At 41.6% G+C, this 25837-nt stretch overlaps 1 protein-coding gene across 1 annotated transcript in view; it reads left to right on the top strand.

Moving 5' to 3' along the window:
- The first annotated feature begins 238 nt into the window (after positions 1-238).
- Positions 239-25837, top strand: part of sh3pxd2b (SH3 and PX domains 2B) — a 58499-nt gene continuing 32900 nt past the window's right edge. Inside the window, exons 1-2 of the mRNA XM_080014280.1 lie at positions 239-626; positions 6522-6602. Of these exons, the coding sequence (XP_079870406.1) occupies positions 555-626; positions 6522-6602 (153 nt within the window). The 5' untranslated portion in view covers positions 239-554. The remainder of the gene's footprint in view (positions 627-6521; positions 6603-25837) is intronic.

A 25837-nucleotide genomic window follows, 5' to 3' on the forward strand; every position in this document is an offset into this window, starting at 1 on the left:
TCGTGCATACATAAAGGCACTCTGACAATTCAAGGTGATCTCTATACATAGATAGATATAGATAGATATATATAGATAGATAGATAGATAGATAGATAGATATATAGATGGATATGATGTTTCTTCTTTTTTTTTTTTCCATTGACTTCCACAGAGTCAGAGATTTTCTGATGCCACCACCTGGCGGCCATTAGCCGCACTGCACTTCCGCATTGGCCCCCACAGCGGGCCGCGCTGGGACCGGGAGGGAGGAGGCGGGCCGGGGCAGACTGGGAGTCTGGACTTGCGTCTGGCTGGGGCTCCGACCGGGACCAGCAGAGGGACGCGAGAGGACCCGGAGCACAGGCGACTCCTCGGCGGGGCGGGAAGTCTGACGTGGACCGTTACCTCTGACGTCGACGGCGGTGTGCGGAAAACTCGCAGCGGCTGCGCCCGAGAAAACCAGTCGCGCAAACCGGCCCGTGCGGGTTAGGGTGGAAAAAAAAAAAAAAAAAAAAGGAGTCGGTTTGTGAACTTGATTGTTTTAGTTTTCACCGTAACGGAGACGGAGCGTCATGCCGCGGAGAACCGTGCAAGAAGTGACGGTGCAAGACGTCCAGAAGCGGAGGAACCCCAACAAACACTACGTAAGAAGGACCGCAGGGTTCCATATGTTTTTGTTGCGGATCGTCACGTTTCTCGGTCGTAACTGCGCCTTGTTCGACTAACTGCGGCGCTGTAGGTGTGAAGTGCGCTCAAGCCCCCAACACAAAGAGACCGGATCACGTTACACAGCGTGTGATTCACCTTCGCGTCCCAACTTTTACCCAGCCCTTCAAGTTTTGTGCTAAATGCAACGTTTAAAATATGTTGTTTGTTTGTTCTTAGCGGGGAGAGTTCCTTATGGTTACCTAAGGTTTGTTGTTTCTGGTTGTGATGATGATTATTATTTTTGGGTTGGGCTTTTTTTTTTTTTTTTTTTTTCCTTTCCCAAACTGTGATTTACCATTGACCGCATCTTTAAAGTGGTAATCCACAAGTTTTTATTTATTTTGTTTTGTTTAATAGGCGTATGCAATGTATGTCAGTGCGATCATTCATTCGCCAAACACCTTTCTTTTAATGTAGAATTGATGTCAACACCTGAACATTCTCCCACATTATCTTATTTTGTGCTATTTTATCTTATTAAGATTGTTTTGTCAAAAAAACAACGACCTCGTTATTTACATTTAGTCATTCAGCAGACACTTTTATCCAAAGCCACTTACAAGGGAGAATAACATTCAAGCTACATTGCAACAGAAACATTAGTGTAACAATAAATAAATACTGCTAAGTAATTGTAAGTTAGGAGAGAATGGGCTCTCTAAAGAGCTGGGTCTTCAAGTGATTCTTAAAGACATATATATATATATTTTTTCTTCCCACCACCATCAAGTGACCAAAGTCCCTCTCCCACTTGCGCTGAAAGCTGTAAATCTACTTGCAATGTTCCGTGTTGGCGTCATGTGAAAACCAGATCCGGTGTAGATGTTCTATATAAGTCGTTCCTTAAATCTCCCTTCTCTCGACCGAGTATCATTATTGGGAAATGATACTAAGTCAGTTACATTGTCGTAAAGTAGGAGTGGCGCCAAATCAGACAAAGCAGCAGTTCTCAAAAACTTTTTTTAGGAGTGAGATCTGTTTTCAGCTGAATACCCCCGTTACTAGCATTGGGAGGGGAAAAAAGAAAATGAACATAAATGATGTACTCTATGTGCATCATAAGTGTTTTTTTTTTAAACATTATATATAACCAACATAAAATTATTACATTTTTTTTTTAATTTTCGGAGTACCCCCTGCAGTACCCATAGGCGTACAAGTACCCCCATTTTAGAAACGCTGAAATAAAGCACAAGTAGTAATGAATTATAGAATTTTTTTTTGTACAAATATATAAAGAAAAAAGTCTTGCCTAGTCTCGTGTGATATTAGACACCTCTCACACGAGCATTACGTACTGCACCCATAACAGTCGTCTATGTGGGAACAGACTCCATACGGAACTTTTCTGTAAAGGAGGCCATGTGGGAGTGATTTCCTACTGCCTTTGCTGGATATTTTTTATCCAGCAATGTTATGTATTCCATGTGAAATTAACGCTTCAACTTCTTGGTAAAGTTTAAACCAGGGGGTATGGTTTCGGACCGAGGACACCGTTGAAGTTGAATTTTGAACAACAACGCTACCAACAACAAGCATTTAAAACAGGTCATATGTTAATGACAGCTAGTTGATTTTTTTTTCATTTTTTTTTCACACAGATCAGATTTCACTCAGATAAAATGGGCAATATATGTCAATGCCAACGACCCCAAAAATGTAATAGTCAAAGTAAGGAATTGCATCTTGTATCAGCCAAAACTTTAGAACTCTGAATCATATGGTAAAAGTCCCTATTTCGCTCATTCACACTAGAGTTATGCAGTCTTAGTTCAAGATATGATTGTTGATGTCATTATTCCATTACATACTAGTATACCCAGTCTATCACAGGGCCCCGACAGTAATGGTTGCCCTCGGCAACTAGATGACTAGAGTCTAGAGTCTAAAGACTAACTAGAGTCAATTGGCAACCGGTTCGTGGCCTTTTCGTTGCCCTCTTTGGCAACCACTTTTTAACATAAAAAATAGGAACAGCAAACTGCAAAATGTGCACCCCAAAATGAATGAATTTGTTCCATGAGTGATATTTTAATATTGCTATTACAGTCGGAACCTAAATGCTGCGTTTGTGTCGGGGCGTTTACTCACGTGCGCGCTGGTGCACCCAGGCACTACTGGTTGGCAGTAGAGCAAGGTTATCACAGTCAGGGATGCAAACAACTCACCTTTTGGCAAGTGTCGCTTTTTTTCACGTCAATTTGGGTGACTTGTGTGAATCGTCCAAACTGATCTGAAGAGTTGGAGACCCATTTTAGCATTTGTTTATTCTTCTTACGTCAGAGGGCGACGCCATCCATGATCACTGAACTAGTAGACTCATTTTGATTGTCATGATAATATGTTAGAACTAAGACACAGACACGGCTCCAGTCTCCGATTGAAAGTGCTCAAAAGCGATGCTGGTTCACAGGCGCTGAAAACTGTAATGCTTGTCAGAAGTGATGTGTTCATGGGAACCCAAAAACTGTCGGCCACCACCATACCACCAAGTATATTTCAGTCCTTTTTTCGCCATACATGTGTTTACCTCCCTGTACAGTTAACTAAAACTAAACAAAAAACCCAAACTAGGCATGAAAAAACATTTTAGTTCAATCTAGACAGAAAACACAAAAACTAATTGAAACTATATTATGTACTTACAAAACAAATAAAATATACAGTAAATGTCTTTCGTTTTTGTCCTTTTTTTTTCTAGTCAATTTGGTCAAAATTTGTCAACATATAGCTGTGACAATAAATTAACCTGTTCTTATATTTGTAGACAGACAGCATTAATAATGAGCATGGTTCAGACCTCACCCGGTGGAGAGCTACTTTTAAATTAGATGCAGGTTAAAATGTATCATTGTCGTACCAACAATGAGGGGAGAAACGGGACTGGAGCTTCTTAATGTCTGTGTGGTGAGAATATACTGTACATGTGTGTGTAAGAGAGAGACAGCCAGGCTAAGCGTGTCCAGAGGAGTTCGTTTTATCACAGCTCTTGTCTGTCTTGACTTGTGTTTATCTCCTCTGAAAATGGAAATTCTGTTAAGTGTCAGATAAAACACTAACTACAAAGAATTTTGTTTGGTTACTGTAATAATGCTTTTAAACATTCTTTAATGTCACATTTTCATTATTAAGCTGACGTACAACTGCATAGTAACTTAATTACTTAAAATATAAGGTGTCTAAAAATGGCAACCATATTTTTAGTTTCGGCAACCAAAAGCTGATGCCTGGTTGAAGTTAGTGTTGAGCCCTGTATCAGCCCCATAGGGACTTTTTTATTTTTGTTATAATTTTCTCATTGTATGAGTTGCAATTAAATAAAGATAAAATAATAAAAAAATAGACTGAGGCAGATGAGGTTTTTTTTTCCTGTTAAATTATCGATTCCGTCGTGAAGCAAATCTCGTGGGGGGTTGGTGGTGGTGGTGGTGGTAGAAAGAATGTCGAAATAACAAAGCCACGTTATTATGTGGGGGAAAAAAAAAATCTTATTCACAATGAAAAACAAGCTTTCCATTATATTCCAAATAACAAACAGTGGGAGATTAATGTGGGTGATTTGCTCACAGAACTCAATTTGCATACAAAATGAATCTATGCTGAAGAAAATAACATTACATCATTTGGTTTAAAGGACTAACAGCATCACTGCCAAGGGCTTAGCAGGTGTGCGTGTTATTTCAGCTCTTGCAATCTGTGACTGTACATACAAGCTGTGTGTGTGTGTGTGTGTGTGTGTGTGTGTGTGTGTGTGTGTGTGTGTGTGTGTGTGTGTGTGTGTGTGTGTGTGTGTGTGTGTGTGTGTGTGTGTGTGTGTGTGTGTGTGTGTGTGTGTGTGTGTGTGTGTGCGCGTGCGTACATAGCATGCATGAGTCTTCTGGCATGTCGTGTTACTAACAGACTTTTACTCTGTGATGGCAAGAGAGTAGCAGACGCAGAGTTCTGGAGGTCCCGCATCTCTTCCATCTGCCAATGTGCTTACTGGTTCTGATTAGAAAATTATCTTACATTTTTAAATGGGTTTCAATTGTCCACTGTTACAAAACAAATGGCATGTAGGACAAAGTAGGCCTACATTGGCCTGATGAATTGGCTTTTCCATTAAAGTAAACTTTGTTTTATTTGTTGTTATTGATCGGTGTATACACCATCCAGCCACAACATTAAAATAACAGTAAATAACATTTCATATCTCGTACCAATGGCACCTGTCAAGGGGTATATATTAGTATATTAGGCAGCAAGTGAACAGTCAGTTCTTGAAGTTGTGTTGGAAGCAGGAAAAATGGACAAGCGTAAGGATCTGAGCCACTTTGACAAGGACCAAATTGTGATGGCTAGACAACCGGGTCAGAGCATCTCCAAAACAGCAGGTCTTGCCGGGTGTTGCAGTGTGTATGCAGGGGTTAGTACCTACCAAAAGTGGTCCAAAGAAGGACAACCGGTGAACCGTCAACAGGGTCATGTTGCTCATTGATGCGCGTGGGGAACAAAGTCTAGCTATGAAACTATTGAGTTTGTCAAGGTGAAAATTATTCTCAGATACTGATGGCACAATCTAGTCTGACCTTTTTGTTGCACATTTTGGTTAAATGCCAATCATGCAATTTTGGAATTAACCTTATTTCATTCCACAAGGTTAACCTTCCAGCTAGCATGCCGAGTTCTCTATGTCAAGCTTGCAGAGCCAAACCCAACTCCAGGGCCCTGAAAAAGAAAGAAAATGTGTGTGAGAGAGGCCCGAGTAGGCCTTGAATTGTAGCCAATGGAAGCATTCATCCAAATGCATCCGGCCACCAGAGAGTTTCCAATCACCTCCCAGCCTCACTTCTTCACCTTCTGCATGAGGCATTAGACATTTTGTGTGTTTGTGCATAAAGGATGACTGTGGCTTGGATGTTTTACGTTGGTTGTTCTTTAAGGTTTTGATCAGAGAGATGGCTCTTGTGAACGGGTGCACACACAGTTGTCTTCTAACTTGATGAAGTGTTCCCAAAAAACACAAATCTGGAGCATAAACATAATGTTCTTGGGGTGTTTTCAACCCAAGTCAGGTATAACTATTTTCAGAGGTTAATTTTTAAGCAGGGGATCTCCAGGCAAAATATATTTCATTAAATATCCCAATTAATTATATATACTATATGAAGCAAAATTACCACAGTTGTAAATAGATTATTTGGTAGTAGTTCATTTTAGGCCTTTAATGCATCTAAACAAAACTTTGTATAATTTCTGCCTGTTTGCTGAGCACCATTGTCTACCTTTTTTGTATACAACCTTATTTGCAACATTTATTTTACATTGAATTGATCTCTTTTTAAAATTAAAACTTCAGACTTTCTGTTCTGATCTAAGGCCGAAATTGATGAACACGTTAAGACAATCGCCTATGGATACCCTGTGTAGTCAGTTAGTAAAATAAAGTCACTAACTATTTTATTCCATTTATTGAGCAGTCAGCAGTGATGTCTGGTGAATAGTCATGTCATCATTAATCACTATTAAAGAAGTTGTGGTCCGGTTGTCTGCGGCAGCGCTTTGCCGTCACCGAAAGTTGTGATATGCGTGGAGCAGGAAGTGAAATCATGGGAAATGCATCCTGCTCTTCTGAGACTCGATGATGGCCATGGCCACAAACTGATGTTACCCAACACCAATCTCCCCTGTGTAATGTCCCATGTCTTCCCCTGACTGTGTGTCACGCCATTGTCAGTGGCTGTGAGTCAGCGCTGACGTCCCTCGGGGCTTGGGTTATTGGATCTATCGCGGTTACGTCAGGTCTTCTGACGCTGATGCTCCAACTGCAGTTTTGCCTTTGTGTGTTTCAGGTTTACATCATCAAAGTGTCCTGGAGCGATGGAAGCACAGAAAGCATTTACAGACGCTACAGCAAATTCTTTGACCTGCAGGTGAGTGTGTTCGTATGTGTGTGAGCATGTGCACGCATCAGCATTTCCTCTTCATTCATCCAGCAGCAGGGAAGCACCGTATTCCTCATTAAAAACACAAGCTATCCAGAATTTGTTAAGGTATTGTATCCATACAAATTAAGTTTGAATTCCCTGACAATGTTTTGCTAGAAATGGCATGTCTTCATCAATAAGACATACAAAATCATATGTACAACACCAAAACATCACCATAAGTCATAAGTGAAACACTGGATTCTGACACGGACTAAAACATCTGCCAGAAGAAATGCACATGGGGTAAGACAGTACTGTCTGCTGTAAAAGATCAACACACTCTCCTTGGAAACACAGTGGATACAGCCAAGCTCTCTTTGCCCCACCCAGATGAGACTAATAATTATACAGTTTGCCTGGAGGAAAATATCCAACAAATTTAATAGAGGACAGCAATGAACTGGATGACCACAGAAATGTCTGAATCATTCGCAAACACCACACTCCAGTGTATGTTTGTTTCACAAGGAGGGTATTTCAACGGTGAAGCTAAAAGTTCACTTTCTGGTTCTACTGCATGGATCCAGGATCCCTTTGTGGGCTTAGCAAGCATGAACTGCAGGACACCCCATGACAGCATCCTGCTTTAATGACCACATGGTCAATTTAGGCACAGCACACTGTCGACACTAATTGCATTGCATCGCATTCAGTTGATCAGTCTGACCAGAGGGTGTAGGATGGTGTAATATGCTTTGGAGGCCACTTTTAGAATAAGGATAATGCATCAAGGTTCCTCTGAAGCCGTCACTGTAATGTCACTGGACGCACACAAACTGTGCATATCAAAGTTCATTTTATTAGGTTAATACAAGTCTGGAAAAACTGCCAAGGGTTTAAACTGAATCTTTAGCTCCTTTTCCACTGCACAAAAAACCCAACAACACCCGTTAACATCTGGCTTTTGTCTTTTGTGGGAAAGGTTACAATCGGCATTCATTCCTGAGCCAAATGACTCTGCAGTAGTCAGGGGTATTAAGCGGCTCCAGCTCCGATTGGCAGTGATGGAGACATGACACCCAGGTAGACACGCCTTTTCGCCCATTTTCCGGTGCGATGCGTGTTGAAGTTCCGGACGTTGGCACATAAATAGACAGGAATATCAGTGTGTCATTCGATCATTTCATAGCCGATTTAGAAATCAAAATCAGAAGTTATTGACTTTTTTTTCCCGTTTGCGGGACCATTAAACGTCTTGAGTGTGGGGATCACTCCGACTGCTCCATGCAGGCCTGAGGTGCACGGCGTGGAGAACCCACACTCACCCCACCAGGTCCCAAGCCACTTCAGCGCTCTGCCGTGTGGGTATGGATACTCCATGCTGGTTTCTAGGGTTTTTTTCCCATCACATTGGAATCATGACACAGCCCTTTTCCGGCACGTTTGTGATGTTGAACGTGACATACCAGGGAAAAAAAAGAAAGGCATACTCGTCTACTGGCAATGGGAACGGAGTCAACCACCTAATTTTAGCGGGTTTACCCACGTTTAAAAAATTCCCGCATTCACGCTCTAATTTGGGTGTAAAAACAATATTACAATGCAATGCCTGAAATCAATAGTCCTTGCCAAAGTCATTTTCGATCCATATTTATTGACAAGAATGTCATTGGTGTAAAGCATATGGTTGTGAATTCCATCATAATACACAATTGATGTTGTTCTGCCATAGTTATTGCTATTCTATCCATCATATCGTCAATGCAGTCCACCTCTGACATTACTGACAACAGGTTGGATCAGAAGAGCTTGTGTAATTGCAGGGGTATACCCAGGTCGTGTTGGGGGCCCCCTATAGGGCCCTTGAGTGGCATCCTGCTGAGTTGATAGTCTATGCTCAGTGTTAGGGCGAAGTAGATAAGCCTGAGTAGACAGATTATAAATCGATCGCTTATCTCCTGCTCAGTTTGGCAATGAGGTAACCTATCTTGAGATGTGTGCCAGCTCACTCCCACACATTCAGAAAGGAAGTCTTATTCATTGTGTCGCACCTGGGGGCTGCCAGTTAAAGCAAACAGTGCTTTATGATTAAGTTAAACCAGTGTTAACTGACATAACTCTTTTATTTGCCAACTGACTGCAGGTGTAATTGTTGTGAAAATATTAGGGCTGCACAATTAATTGTATATTAAACGTGATATCGAGTTGGCTTCCACTATTAATTGATCTTTTTTTTTTAATCTGCTATCTGCACTATCTGCTCCGTCTCAGCGTCTGATTCACAAAAGATATCACGCTTGTGATATGACAGTGCAAACACAGCCACAAAGTTTTACAGCTGAGTACAATTTGCTCTTGTTTTTCCATCTGATCACAATTATCCATGTGTGGCTAAGTAAATAATCTGCACGCCAGCGGGAGCCCGCTGCAGGCTCCATGGAGCGCACGCGCGCGCGCACGCACACACACACAGGCTCCGTGGACAGGGACACTTAGGGCTTTTTTGTTTCGTTACATTTTAAAAAAGTAAATACAATTAAAATAATAAAAACACTGTTTGTATTTGTTTCATTTAGAGAAATGGGCATGTGGAGTGGAGCAGAGGTATGCGTTGGAGTCTCGGTTTATGCATTTTGTACTCCTCTGCTCTACACTTGCCTGTGTTATGAATTATCAGTCTTAAATAAATATAGAACTTGAAATTATTGTCGCACAGTAGTTTTTTCCATTTAAAGTGTGTGTGTGTGTGTGTGTGTGTGTGTGTGTGTGTGTGTGTGTGTGTGTGTGTGTGTGTGTGTGTGTGTGTGTGTGTGTGTGTGTGGGGGCAGGCTGTTTTTTTTAACTGACCTTCTTATTTGGGATAAATTATTAACTTTTATTTGGTGCCACGTTAATATAGGTCCACACTGAGGTCCCCAAATTATGTTTTAGAATTTTTTTGCTGAAAACACCACTCAGATTATGCATTCGAGCCATTCTAACATGCCTCTAAATCCATCATGTTCCTGACGCTCTGTTTAAGTGGAAGGAGCCACTCTCCTGAGGCCCTGAGTTCTGTGAGCCAATAGGGATAAATTATTAACTTTTATTTGGTGCCACGTTAATATAGGTCCACACTGAGGTCCCCAAATTATGTTTTAGAATTTTTTTGCTGAAAACACCACTCAGATTATGCATTCGAGCCATTCTAACATGCCTCTAAATCCATCATGTTCCTGACGCTCTGTTTAAGTGGAAGGAGCCACTCTCCTGAGGCCCTGAGTTCTGTGAGCCAATAGGGTTTGAGCTTTACTCCGGATTCCGTGGTTTTTAGTTTGTAAACTTTCACTGATTTCACCTTCTCAGTCCACCAAAATCTTTTTCTGAACAAATTTGAGGCAATAAATAAGCAATCCAGTTGCTGAATCGTCACTCATATTAGATCTACAAGGCCTCATTAAAATGTTTGTTCAGACTTTCTGCGGTGTGTGCAGCAGCACGGAGCTTGGAGCACCGTGGGATACAGCGGGGCTTGGGGCTTTTTTGTTTCATTCAATTACGCAAACATCGGAAAATAAAGCCTACAGTACAGTCAGCCTCACACACACACACAAAAAATACACTGCAAATACTTACATTTGCATCCTCTGCAGTTTCGTCAAGGACAGTTGGTATTAATTCCTCTTTCTTTTAAAAGATTTGTGCTGGTCTCTGCAGCCAACAACAGAGGACTTCCCATGCTTAGCTCTTAGCTTTGATGCTAATGGGTCCAGTCTGCTCAAGTCGTCGGTGGAGTTACTCAGATAGGGGGCAGTTCTAATTCTACTGAAGTGACATATATTACTGGGATGGAGTGTAGGAGGGCAGCAAAGCTGAACGTCTTGTTTTAGGACATGTTTTCTGAAACAGAACACACAAAAAACTGAAACACACTCTGAAACACAAAAAACTGACTGAGTTGTCTTATTTCAGTTTGTGTGTTTGTAGGTCCATCAGAGACCCAAATTATATGTGCACAAGCACTGAAAAAGTGAGTTTTGCCGAATCGGTCCCTTTTAAGATCCATATGAAGAAAGGTCTATTTTGATTCAAAGATTTGTACATTTCAGGTTATAAACATTAGGTTTATAAAATACATTATTATTGTGAAGGCGGTTTTCTGTTGATTTACAAGGTGCAATAAAATAATTGTGTTCCCCAAAATCAATGAATAATCTTGATAAATAATTACAAATAATCACAATGCTGAGCAAAAGAATCGTCATTATCATTTTCGCCATAATCGTGCAGCCCTAGAAAATATACAGATTGAGGTCACCTAAAGTTGAATTGTAATTTTACTGCTTGGCAACTACAGTCAGTACTTTAGACACACTGGTTATTTTAAGACTGACGGCAAACCGGTCAACGAGAGAAGGAAACCATTTCATTGCAAATGCATAGCTGTGATGGGTGCCATCTTGCTTACATTCCTCCCTCTTTTCAAAAAATGTCATTGCCCAGACAAGTAATGCCCCCCCAAGGTCTGCTGATGAATGTGATGAACAAAAATAGTTTAATAAAAAAATAGTTTTGACCATTGGAGACAAATTTTTACAAACTCCTTTCCTGAGATGCCTCTAATGTTTGTCTTCCTTACCATTAACATACCATACCAAACCAGTCTTCATGTAGGTGCTGAAACCCAAAGACTAGGGCTGCCCCCTTAAAGTCGACAAGTCGAATCATAAGTCGGAAACCCGTCAGTCGACTGAGATTCTTCAAGTCGAGCAGTCTTTTATTTATTTTTTTGTCAGTCAATGTGCATTACAACAACCGGATAAACAGTTAGAACCTTACCAAAGCACAGGGATATCATTTCAATGAGGAATTATAAATAAGGGGAATCATAAATATATTTTTGTATGTGTGAATCATCAACGGCCGGACAAGGACACGAGCACGGCTCTACGTGCGCCCCGATCCCCGTTCCTCCAAATTAAACAACTAAAAACAGTGTGGGGAAGGGCCACGACTCATAGACTCGTTCAGATTATTTCCTGCGCATTACGCATGCAGAGGGGGTGGTGTGTTAGACAGTCACAAAGAAAGTGTCCCCATTACGCACGGTTTCGTTCCATACCGTTCCATAAGGAGACGTAAAATAAAATAACCTACATCTAAAATAAAAACACTGCTTTGGCGCACCGATCGCCGGCACCTCATCGCGGGCGAGCGCGTCACAAGCACGGGCATCATCTGTACCATTGGGGAGGGAGACTTTGGCGCATTTTGCGCACCTATCGCGCCCTCTACCCCGCCCGGGATGGCGCCCTTGGCGACCACCTATCTCGCCTATAGGAAGAGCCGAGCTGGCCTGGCCTGGCCTGTACCCCACCTCACTGCTGCCGATGAATAGTCGAATATTTGCTTTAGACAGCTAAATCCAATTAGACTAACAACATTTGGAGTGAGGTACAGCCCTACAAAAGACCGAAAAATTACATTGGATGTTATTGATGGATTGTTTTCTGTCTGAATGTTCCTTTCACATGCAGAAATATCTCTTTTGAGCACAATTCATGATTGAGTCAAAAAAGGAGGATGAACTTAAAGACGATTGTATGCTAATAACAAATAAAATTGTAACAAAAAATGCAATTGTTTTCAAACCAAATGTGTACATCAACCAGCCACAAAATGACTTTAGAAAGATGGATGTGAGACTAGTGCAGAGGCCATGTGGTCATCCCAGGGCTCATAAGCTTTGTGATTGTATTTCCATGCCACTAGGAATACTTTCCATTCTGTACACGTGTCCATTTATCTTCAAACAAGGCCAGCTCTCTGGCTTTCCCAAGCGCTTTTGGACAGCATACAGAAACTGTCTTTTTCTGTGCTTTGGATAATTAACGTGTAAAATCACATTAATACTTGAATCATACAGATTTCACATATTTTGCTCTTCCATTTTATAAGCGCAGTATTTCTCTTTTTTTCCATTTGGAGGGATGAGGACTAAGAAGGCTCAGAATGTTGGGTTTCATAGTGCACTAACTAATGTGTTTGTTGTGTGTTCATTTGTTTTTAGTGTGTAATAATAAGTGGGGTATTTCAACAATAAAATGCACTTACAGTATATTCCTGTGCTATGCACTTTTGTCTGGTAATCATTTACCATAGCTATGGTTTTCCTCAGGTAAAGGCTGAATAAAAGATGGCTCTACCCAATCAAATCATGGCATACTAAGTGTATGCTATGTGTGATAGCAGTCAAGTAAAAAGAAAAAAAGACAACATAAAATGCAGCTGTCGACTTAATCATGAATGTAGGCGACAGTAATGATTGACCCAAAGCTGAATACCTTGGTAAGACAATAGAAATGTAAGATCACATCCCCCCTTAGTTTTTGATAAAAGATAGACTCATCCAAGCATTTGATCTGAACTTGTATTTCAGTTAAACATAACACTACATTCTTAAAAGCACAAGAGACCAATGATTTTCAGTATTTTAATGTTGGCAAGCCTTAAAAAAAACTTCACTCTTTCCCCCTTTACCCTTTTGTTTATGACTTTAAGGATTCGCTATGGTTTCTAGGCAGTATATTATTCTGCCTTTTGGTTCTTTTTATATATATTTTTTCTTATTTTCAAAAATGTCCTTTTGTCAATTTATTAAAAAAAAAAAAAAAAAAGTATTCAACATTATAAAAATTTGACAACTACAATGACAGTGATTGCTAGAGAGAACATACTCTGTATACTCATACTGTATTGTGCATTTTGTCTTGTCAGTGCTGAGTACTCTTGAGTGTTTTCATATGAACAATATATGAAAACGGACATTTTCAGTTAAATGAATGAGATCCCTGAATCTGAACACAGAATTGGGCCCAATATTGGTGTCAGTAACTATACATCCCTAATGACACTATTTAAGGGAATGTCTTTGTATATATTATTGAAATATTTATAACAATCAGTTATGCCAAATTAAACAATCATTATAAATTATCAAACAAGCTGCACGTTTGGTGTTTCCTCTTCCTGATCTCCGCGGTTTCCAGGTACAGTGGGAAAGTGGGACCCTTTTTAGGTCTGCTTAGGTTCCCATTCATAATGGCTCCTCATTTAGTATACAATACAATCTGAGTCTTATTTTTATTTATTTTATTTTATCTTATTTTATTTCATATTATTCTATTCACTAACTGCATTAAGTTTTAGGAATCAGTTAGTTTTAGTTAGTTAGCTAGGTAGGAATTAGGTTAGCTATTATGTTCGGTTTAGAACTTATTGTGCATAATCTCCGGGTGCGTTGCAAAGGCATTTCACAGCATATATGTATGAAGGTATGTGTGGTGGATGGGATGGCTTGAGCAGCCACACCTGATGCTTTTTGGTTGGGCAAATGAGCATCAGGTTTTAAAACCCCGTCCACACACTCAGTCAGGATAGGAGCCCTGTGTCATGACATGTTCCATCTGCTCCTGGCTAATTCCACCTAGCCTCCTCTCTACAATAAACTGGTGTTCACAACCCCCGTCACTTGTGTCGGAGGTCCCTGGAAACGCCACTTGGGTGGCGTATGGTGGCGAATCTGCCACACTGGGAATTAGCCAGGAGCAGATGGAACATGTCATGACACAGGGCTCCCATTCTGACTGAGTGTGTGGACGGGGTTTTTAAACCTGATGCTCATTTGCCCAACCAACGAGCATCAGGTGTGGCTGCTCAAGCCGTCCCGTCCACCACATTATGTATATGTATGTGACAAATAAACCTCTTGAATCTTGAATCTTGGTATGATCTTGCCCAGCAAGAGTGACAAGAGTTCCATGGTAGTTTTACTGCAGATGGCTCTAGAGGTGGAGAGCATCTGTGAGCCGAGCAAGAAGTTTTAAGGCAATTTGGAGATTTTCTTTTAGGGGTTTCTAAAGAAGGGTGATCATTTAGAGTAAGAGTGGGATCAAGCAACCAAGGATGCCATTGTAAATGGAGAGAGAGACCAGCCATTGTTCCAAGACACGGAACATTCTCATTCATGGTCGGGGTGCCTCTTAGATCATCTTTAATAAGGCCTTTGTTCGTAGAGTGACTTGATGTGGTCACAGAGGATATAGACTAGACAAATAATGGCTGCTTGGAAAATTACATTAGTCTCTGACCCCACGGATTTGTCAAATGACATGACTGCATTCAAATGCTTACAGTATTACTGGAAGTACTGTTGGGAGTTGTAATGGGCTGGTCATGAAACATGACACCAATCTGAGGTTGTGGTCCCTTCTCCCTGTGATGTTACTCTACAATAAGAACTCTCACCTTAGGCTGTATGCTGATTTGCAGATTATGTGTAATTCCTGTTTGTAGGGGATGCATGAAACTATTGGACTTGCCTGTAAAATCAGCTATATTTGTAAAAATTTCGATCAATTGTGATACACATAATTGCGATTCTCACCTAATTTAGTCTATTCATTGTGACGTTTCTAATTTTGGTTAACATTCCCCTTAAATTTGCATGGAATCATGTTATTGCTGAATCTTTGAACGACTTTACAAAAAGATTGCAATCTGCTCAAATGATTGCAATCAGACAATTATGTTATAATTGTAACATTTTTTTATGCTAGACAATTTAAAATTTAAAAACATGCTATGGATCAATGTGCTTCTATTTCAATGAAGAAAGCAGGGAATCATTAATCAAGCAATCTTTAAACGCAGACATGGATGTCGAGCCAAACTCCTCTTTGCCTTCTCCCGTTATCTGCTGCAACTTTAAGAGATGCATATTTGATGTTGTGTACATGATATAGCTGGCTGTCTAAAGATACATCTCGACTTCATCCAGATGCCATTCGTCCTCTGCGTGGCTCTGATTATAGAGTAGAGGCAGCGTTTGGAGTAGATCTGGTTAGAAACACTCAGAGTCTGGGTGTGGCCCGCTGACATGTCATGCGTGTGGGGTATTGGCTCTCCCTCTCTTGGATTTTCTCTCAATTTCTGAGTATCTCTGCTAGCCCTTCCTTCCTATTTCCATATTTAATCTAGCTATGTCCATGTTTCAGCTCCACTGAAAGGAAAAGCTTTGTCTCCAAATACCATTTGACTGATTGATTCCAAGTTGTTTAGGTGCTATAGTTAGACTTCATAGTTTCCTCCTGTGTGCTTTTACCATAGAGAAATAGCCCAGATGGTTTTATACCTTCCCTTCTCAGACACATCTCCTCTCCTTGCTTGTCTTGCTGTGATAGAGGGATTATAGCTAGGGCTGGGCCGGCCATGACATTTTTGCTGCCGATCGATCGTCACCCAATAATCTTATTGATCAGCATTATCTTTTCTTTAAACAAAACAAAGATTTAACATTTCCAGACGTTTTGGAATAAATCAACTAAATGTTTATTTTTACAGTGCTAAACAAAGTAGGCTGTGTTAAAACGAAACGAAATAGACCGGCATTGCCTGTCCAGGGTGTCTTTCTGACTGCAGCAGTTGAATTAAGTGAAATATAATAAAATTGCCTTTCTTAACATTCTCAGATATTAAATGTGAAACAATAAAACATTTAAGTATGGTAGTGTAAAATAAGTGAAACAAAATCAAATAGATCAGCGTTGAATGAAGGGCATTTTTTGGACTAAAAGTATCTGAAACACAACAACGGCAGTAGGCAGAGAGATGATTGAGGTCTTGTTAGAACCAGCGCGTTTCAGACGTCTTGTCATTTGAGTTTGATCAATATCGATCTAGATTTGGAGCATAAATTAGTGAAAAACTTTCATAATTTTACAGAAAGTAGAAGAATGTTGAGGCAACTTCATTAGAGCCACATTGTGACATCATCTGCGCCGTACAGACCTTGTGTCACAGTCCGGGAAATTGATGCTGATATGAGTCACATTGGCCTCCGAGAGAACGGCTGTTTTAACACAAGTATCACAGTGAGTTATTGCAATGACAAACCCTGCTTTAAAGCCACATGCAGACTGCTGCTTTTTGTAACTTGTGCCGTGTTTCACAGAACCCAGAAACCCGTGTATGCTGCCTGCAGCTATATTTAGGGATCCAGCCCCTTTTATAGTTTATTTTTATTTTTAATCTCTTCATTTTTGGGGTTAAATGTATCCAAAACACGACAACAGCAGTAAGCGGGACTGGTTTGATGTCTCCTTAGAGCCAGGACGTTTCAGATGTCTTTTCGTCCGAGTTTGGTCAATATCGATCTACATTTGGAGCAAAAAATTGTGAAAAACTGTGATGATTTCATTTGTTTCCTCATCCAAAGTTATATAAGTCTAAGCTTCGTCTCTTGGAAGTTATTCCCCTCCTGCCACTTGCTAGTACGACATCTAGACAGACACCTTGAGCCGGGGCTATGTTTAAAGAAAACTCTCAAAACTGTAACTCGTGCTATGTTTTACAAAACATGTGATACGAACAGCCAATTGTTCAGAGCAGAGAAACAACCATGTGACACAAACAGCCAATCATATGGCAGGAGCGCCGGTGCTTCCTCTTCTCTCTCCCCAGCCCAACGCGGCCCCCATCCCCTCAAAGGGAGAGTGATTAAAGAAAGAATCAACGATTTTCTATGACATCTGGTCTGGCACGGTTGGACAGAGTCCCTCGGTTCGCTCCAATGTCCCTGCATAGAATCACAGAGCCTAGAATCAGGAACCTCGGATTACGGAACCTCGGAAACCTGTAATACATTGCTAACAAAACTGACCTGAACCCTGAGTATTGCTGCTTGTAGCTGTATTTATTATTACTTTTACATAGTCTACTGCAAAAGGGAGATGAAAAACAATACTTGCTTTTACAATGTTGCCCAACCCCCTCCAGATTAGCGGAGGAGCACGGTAAACTTCAATGACAGCGCGATTGTTGCAGGGAGAAGTATTGTCGGCTTTGTTTCAGAGGGATCGTGGGGTGTTTAAGTATACATTAAATTATTAATGTATCTTTATAGGAAAGGAAGATTATTTTATACATCTTAGAAAAACATTAACAATTGACGATTATGGCGTTTTTTTGCGTGTGTCGATGATTGTCCATAACCGCCAATCACCCGATTGTGAAATAACCGGCCCGACCCTAATTAAAGCTCTACAATTCCGTTTGCATCCTCTCTCCTTCTGCCTCTTTGTTGTTTATTTCTTATAGATGAACATATGTCGTTGAAGCACAGTGTGTGAAACAGACATTTTGCGAAATTGTCAGATTCTGCAATTATATAATTCCATCCATCCATCCATTTTCCTCCGCTTATCTGGTGCCGGGTCGCAATGGCAGCAGGCTGAGCAAGGAGCTCCAGGCTCCCTTGTCCCCGGCAATGTTTTCCAGTTCCTCCTGGGGGACCCCTAGCCATTCCCGGGCCAGCTGGGATATGTAATCCCTCCAGCGCGTTCTGGGTCTACCCGATGGTCTCCTACCAGTTGTACGTGCCCAGAAAACCTCCAAGGGAAGGCGCCCAGGAGGCATCTTGATCAGATTCCCGAACCACCTTTCGAGCCGAGGGGGGAGCAGCGGCTCTACTCCAAGCTCCCTCCGGATATCTGAGCTCCTCACCCTATCTCTAAGGCTAAGCCCAGCCACCCTACGGAGTAAACTCATTTCGGCCGCTTGTATTCACGATCTCGTTCTTTCGGTCACTACCCAAAGCTCATGACCATCGGTGAGGGTTGGGACGTAGATGGACTGGTAAATTGAGAGCTTTGCCTTCCGGCTCAGCTCCCTCTTCACCACAGCGGTCCAGTACAGCGCCCGCATCACTGCTGACGCCACATCCAATCTGCCTTTCCATCTCAGTCCATTTTCCCCCGAGATACTTGAACTCCTTCACTTGAGGCAGCAACTCACTCCTGACCCAGAGGGAGCAATCCATCGTTTTCTGGCAGAGAACCATGCCCTCAGACTTGAAGGTGCTGACTCTCATCCCGACCACTTCACACTCGGCTGCAAACCGTCACAGTGCGTGCGGGACGTCACGGTCTGACGCCAACAAAACCACATCATCTGCAAAAAGCAGAGATGCAATTCTGAGGTTCCCAAACTGGACACTCTCCTCACCTCGGCTGCGCCTTGAGATCCTGTCCATGAATATCACAAACAGAATCGGGGACAAGGAGCAACCTTGGTCCAACACCCACTGAGAACGTGTTTGACTTTGTGCCGAGAATGCGAACACAGCTCTCACTTTGGTTGTACAAGGCCCGGATGGCTCGCACCAACGGCCCCGGTACCCCATACTCCCTCAGTACCCCCAACAGGAGCCCTGAGGGACATGGTCGAAAGCCTTCTCCAGGTCCACAAAACACATGTAGACTGGATGGGCAAACTCCCACGACCCCCCCAGCAACCCTGCAAGGGTAAATAGCTGGTCCACTGTTCCACGTCCAGGATGGAATCCGCATTGCTCCTCCTGAATCTGAGGTTCGACAATCGGCCGGAGCCTCCTTTCCAGCACCCTGGAGTAAACTTTCCCGGGGAGGCTGAGCAGTGTGATACCCCTATAATTGGAGCACACCCTCCGGTCCCCGGTCCGGTTTTAAAAATGGGAACCACCACCCTTGTCTGCCACTCCACAGGTACTGTACCCGATATCCATGCGACACCGAAGAGGCGTGTCAGCCAAGACAGCCCAACAATGTCCAGAGCCTTCAGCATCTCAGGGCAAATCTCATCCACCCCCCGGCGCCTTGCCACCGAGGAGCTTTTTGACAGCCTCAGAGACCTCTGCCAGCCATATGGACGAGACTTCCCCCGAGTCTTCAGACTCTGCCTCTTCCCCTGAGGACGTATTGATCAGGTTCAGGAGTTCCTCAAAGTGCTCTTTCCACCACTCGACAATATCCCTAGTCCGGGTCAGCAGTTCTCCTCCCTGGCTGAACACAGCTTGAGCCAAGCCCTGCTTTCCCTTTCTGAGTCGCCGAACAGTTTGCCAGAACTTCCTTGAGGCCAACCGAAAAAGTCCTTCTCCATAGCCTCCCTGAACTCCTCCCACACCCGGGTTTTTGCTTCCGTGACCTCCAAGGCCACAGCCCTTCTAGCCTGCCGGTACCTGTCTGCTGCCTCGGGAGACCCTAGGCCCAGCCAAGCCCGAAAGGCCTCCTTTTTCAACTTGACGGCTTCCTTCACCGCTGGTGTCCACCAAAGGGTTCTTGGGTTACCACTACGACAGGCAGCAACTACCTTCCGACCAGCCGCCTCTGCAATGGAGGTTTTGAACATGACCCACTCGTATTCCATAGCAACTCCGGAAAAGGAGAGAGTCCAGCCCCTCTCCAGGAGTTTGGTTCCAGAGCCAGTGCTGTGCGTAGAGGTGAGCCCAATTATATCAAGTTGGTACCGCTCCTCCTCCCGCACCAGCTCCGGCTGCTTCCCCACCAGAGAGGTGACATTCCATGTCCCTAGAACTAGTCTACGATGCCGAGGATCAGCAGGCCCAGGCCCCCGCCTTTGCCCGCCACCAGGCTGACATTGCACTCGACCCCAACGCCTATCCTGGCAGGTGGTGGGCCCACACGGTGGCGGCTCCACGGTGTTTCTTTGGGCTGTGCCCAGCCGAGCGTCAAGGCCGGGTCGAGGCCCGGCCACCAGAAGCTAGCCGGCGTGCTCCCCTCCCAGGTCTGGCTCCAGGAGGGGGCCCCGGTTTCCCTCCCCTGGGACCACTCTGCCTTGGGAGACCCTACCAGGGGCTAATGCCCCCGACAACACAGCTCCCAGGGTCACAGGGACACACAAACCCCTCCACTGCGGTAAGGTGGCGATTCTTCGGGGGGGTTATATGATTCCATTTAAATATAAGGCACATTTTAAGCCAATGGTAGAAATGTTGCATTCATTTTATTGTGAATAAACCTTGTTTCCATCAGTTGGGTTGAGGGAAATTAACTGTCTACCTGAATCTTCTAATGTTCAATCTCATAAATGGCTCTTCATAAGGAGGAAGTGAATTATTAAACTATTACAGACCTGCCAACCTGCACGCATTTTGTGCACCAACCACGTAATTCTTGGTCAAAATACGCAGGTAGGAAATGCCAGCTGAAACTACACAAAAATATATATTATTGTAATTTAATTCTGTAAAACAATCAATCAATCAATCAATACAAAACAATGTATATCTGACCGGTGACCAGTTGATCAGTGCCAGATTTATCCGTTATATCTCCGAAAGTTATATTTGCACTTAAGAGTGAAAGAGACTTTCATTTGAAGTTTGAACTTTCCATGTAAGTTATATGTTGTGTCCTACTAAAACTCAGTGAGAGTTACAGGGTGCATTATACTGAAACTTGGTGACAGTCCCATGTTCTATTTTTTTTTTTTTTTTTTTTTTTTTTTTTTTCTTTCCCATGTTCTCTTTTATTGGAAATATGTGGCTGTTCCATGTTGTTTCATTTTATTGAAACTGGGTGACTGTTCCATGTTGTATTTCATTTTATTTGAACTCAGGGACAGTTTCATTTTGTATTTTATTTTATTGTAATTTAGGGACAGTTTCATGTTCTATTATTGTTCCATAGTGATTAATAAACAATAATAAACACACAGTGTCAAAATCAGCAATATCGCTATTGTGGCATCTGAAAGATGCAGCAGAGGTTCGTATGTGCAGCTCTCCTATCACATGAGCGTGATCAGACCACACAGTGTATTTGTCATTGATGTGCATCAGATATACCTAATGAGGCCAAATGATAAGAAAATATGATCTCTGCGATCACGGATATGAACTCAAAATGATCAGATGTCAAGGTAAAGTATATTTAATAGTCAATGTTTTATTATGAACATACAATTGAATGAAAATCAGAATCAGCAGGTCAGACTTAAAAAAAAAAAAAAAAAAATCAGGAATCTGAATCGGCCAAGAAAATTGGAGACTGGACTCAGAGACTGGATGGAAGCTGGAGTATGATATTGGCATAAAACAAACTAAAAGAACAATTAAATAGCTCATCGCAATTATGTGTGTGAGAATTCATTGTCAACTTAAGTTTCATGGTTGTGACAGCCTAATCACGACCAATCAGAATTACTTAATGGTCACTTAACTACTCTACAGAATCGACTGTAACTTGCTTCACTTTGTATAAACATGTGAATTTGATGATACTGGTTACTTATTGGAATTAAATTCAGTTACTGGGGGCGGATCTTATATTTTTTCATTCACTACCATGTTTCAAGGTAGAAGGTATTTTTGTTTATCATTGCACTTTAATTTAAGAATCAAGAAGAATCTAGAATAATTTATTACTCGTCTCACAGATGCACTGCACTCAACACACGCATGCAGGGAGTGGAGATGACCACAAACACACGCAGGGAGTGGAGATGACCACAAACACATGCAGGGAGTGGAGATGACCACTAACACACGCAGGGAGTGGAGATGACCACAAACACACGCAGGGAGTGGAGATGACCACAAACACATGCAGGGAGTGGAGATGACCACTAACACACGCAGGGAGTGGAGATGACCACAAACACATGCAGGGAGTGGAGATGACCACTAACACACGCAAGGGAGTGGAGATGACCACTAACACACGCAAGGGAGTGGAGATGACCACAAACACACGCAAGGGAGTGGAGATGACCAAAAACACACGCAAGGGAGTGGAGATGACCAAAAACACACGCAAGGGAGTGGAGATGACCAAAAACACACGCAAGGGAGTGGAGATGACCACAAACACACGCAAGGGAGTGGAGATGACCACAAAAATACTGGCTGGAGAAATTCAGCCTCTGCATTTCTCCCATCCCAGCCGTCCTTCCTCCAGGGGCAGCGAGGAGCGGTGGGCAGCCTTCACTACGTCGGCGCCCCGGGACCAATTCCACGTGGTGGATCCATGTCGTGGTCAGGGACAGGACAGGAAAGTGTTCTGAGTGTTTTATATTGGGGTCCTTTTTTATGTTGGAGGAGACACATGTGAGCACGGTGAGAACATGCCAACTACACACAGAAAGGCCCCTAATCGGGAGATAACCCACCCAGAGTTTCCGTTATCCGGTAATCCGTTTTTGGACTGGGAAGATCTGTTCAAGTTTGACATATTTAAATTCTCTCTGGTCATAATGTCCGGTGAAAAAAATCCCCTCGGCACAATTTTAATTTGTGCTGGGTGATAGAACGATAACGATAATCATCACAAAATTATTTTCCTTGATGTCGAAATAAAATAGACCCGATCATTTGGATAAAAAAAAGAAAGAAGCAGATCGGTTAATTTCCGCATTCGGCAAGTTGCAACGGAAAGCCAATCAGTTTTGACGATCCAAAGCTGACCTTTCACCTCTGACCAATCATGTTAGTCGACATAGAAATAAGCCCAACCCCCTCCCTCGTGGACAAGTTGCGCTTGTAAAAACACACACACACACACACACACACACACACATACACACTCTGAGTGGAAACAGACCACTGTCTGTCGGTATCCAGAACCCCGAAGTGAAGCAGAAAGTAATGAAATACCATCATTACCTCATGTAATGTGACAACAGGGACACATACACCTACAGTATAGTTTGGCTGTTTGTTTTGGATATTTAAGTCCTGACCCAAAGCAGATGGTAAATATTCATTATGTAAATTATAACACCACAAACTTTTATTATTTAGTTAGACCTACTTACCATATTTATTTTGTTAAATGTTAATTAGAGCAGCTGCACTTATTAATTATTGATTACGAGCTGAAATTATTTGATTTGAAATCGCAATATGCGCAATATTTATTTATTTTTAAAATGGCGTTAACTCATGGGACTTTTATTTTGAATATTCAATAAAAAATACTATAAATTAACATGCATTCATTCTTTATATTACCTGCCTATCAATTGTTTTTAATCTCAATAGATACAGATAATATTTGACTTTAATCTCTGGTCAAAAGTTCCTTGCTTCAAGTGTTAAAGTGTTTAAGTGTTACAGGATAAATGGAAAGCTGCAGCCCTAATAGTGAATAATGAACAATACTAAACACACAGTGTCAAAATCAGCAATCTCACTGTTGTGGTAATTGAAAGTTGCAATGGTAGTCTGTATGTGCAGCTGTCCTATCACATGAGGGTGATCAGATCACACAATATATTGGTCATTGACATACAGCGGATATACCCAATGAGACCAAATCATAACAAGATTTGATTTCTCCGATCACAGCTATAAACTTAAAATGATCGGATGGAGGTGTAAAAGTTATTTAATAGTCAATGTTTTATTATGAACATACAATTGAATGAAAACGGTAATCAGCCAGAATCGGCTGGTAAGACAAAAAAATCGGCCAAGAATATTGCAATCGGTAAAATCTAATTCAAATACATGTGAAAATCTATACAAATATGTAGATATGATTCAGATGCAATAAATCTTGACCTTAGAAAAGGCTCTTAAGAGGCTCTGAGGCTCTTAGGAGGCGTTATTTGTATGGCTATTGATTAATCTGTTGAACTATATCAAACGGTCATACATAAAACTGGAATAAATTGTAGGGATTTGGAGACATTAGATGTGACATCAGTTTTCAGAGAAAACCAGGGGAGTGGGGGGAAAAAGAGTCAATGATCCGTGTCACCATTTCCATTTTTGATTTATGCCTATTTATAACTACAACATCTGTTACTATAACCACCTCTTACTACCATTACCACCTCAGTATTTTAAATAATGGTATATAATCATTATTTTGGACATTAATGTCTCTATCGTATTCTATTGCAATGGTATTTTTATACACTTACCATACCCAGTCTGACCACATTTTAATAGGAAACCTCTGCCTTTCAACCTTTGCTGATTTGGTTCTAATGCACGTACGGCCAGTTGTTTTTTTTTCTTCTAAGTTTTGCCAAAATTACAAATGTTCTTCTGCCCAAATGCATCTTTAATTCTCAATCAGTTATACAGCTGGGCCATGCTTATATCCTGGTGACTGTTGAATCTACCGCTAGTCTACCAGATTCTACGCTCGGCTATAATGATACTCAGTATGCGCTCCTTTGTCATATCTTTTGTCGAATAACTGTCATGTAAATGTTGGTATTTCATTTATTCCCTTCATTAATAGTGACAAATGCATACAAATGTAAAAACTAACAAACTTTTCAGCATGGTGTTTTTATTTAGCCACTGAGGTGAATACATTTATTATATATATATATATATATATATATATATATATATATATATATATATATATATATATGACAATTTGGGATTCAAATCAGTAGGTGGATCTCAGATAGATATACAGATGTATCAGTCTTACACTGAGCAGTGGACCACAGGATGCTGAGTGACATCAACTACATAGCTTCTCAGACCAACATCACAAGCCTCAATAACCTCACCATTTTGGTTGAACAATGTTAGTGCTCTCATGTGCACACACAGTCACACACACAAACACACCATGGAGTTGAACCATCTTGTTCTGTACATACCATTAGTCGTGGTGATAAAAACCACCCAGGAAGTTTTGCATACCAACCAAGGTTCACTGCTATTAATGGAGAAGGAATGGAAGACATTCCCGGTTTATCAGGATGGTAGAAAGTCGGCACTTTTTGACCTTGTGATGAAGCCTTGGAGAAAAAGTGTTACTAATTTGCTCGTACATGTTCAGTACAACTCCATATATACATATATGATGCAACTCTGATAAGTAATAATTTTACTAAATATTTGCTTCTCTTCTTTATCCATGTCACAGAGGTTATACAATACAGTATATTGTACAATGTGCTTCACCCTCACTTACCCTTGGTCTGGTTGTCAAGTAACTAATGACACAATCATGCCATCTAATTCTGTTTTTGATTTATTAAATTATAGGAATAGGGATGCACCAAGACCACTTCTCCACTGCCGTTAGGGAGTATTGATACCAAATACCAATCTGGCTGTTTTACTGAATATTTTAGAGTTGGACCGATAGTTTTGTATCATTACACCATAACGATTGACATAAAAAAAAAAATTCTTCGGTAAACATCTAACTACTTCTTTGGAATCAAGGCACTTTTCTTTACTTTCTCACAGGTTTGATGTCGATTTTAGTCTTACCTGCTTTGGATTGGATTAAACCCCAACCCATTTCTGATGAGGTTCATAATTCTTGGTTTTAGCCCAGTGTTATAGGTGGGAAGGTGCTCTATAGGGCACATTAACAATAGTTCTCTGCCGTGGTGTTAGATGAAAGGTCAATGCTATTGTGCTTTGAAGCCATTTCAATTTA

This window comes from Zeus faber, assembly GCF_960531495.2.
Source record: "Zeus faber genome assembly, chromosome: 14".
In the NCBI taxonomy this organism is placed as follows: domain Eukaryota; kingdom Metazoa; phylum Chordata; class Actinopteri; order Zeiformes; family Zeidae; genus Zeus; species Zeus faber.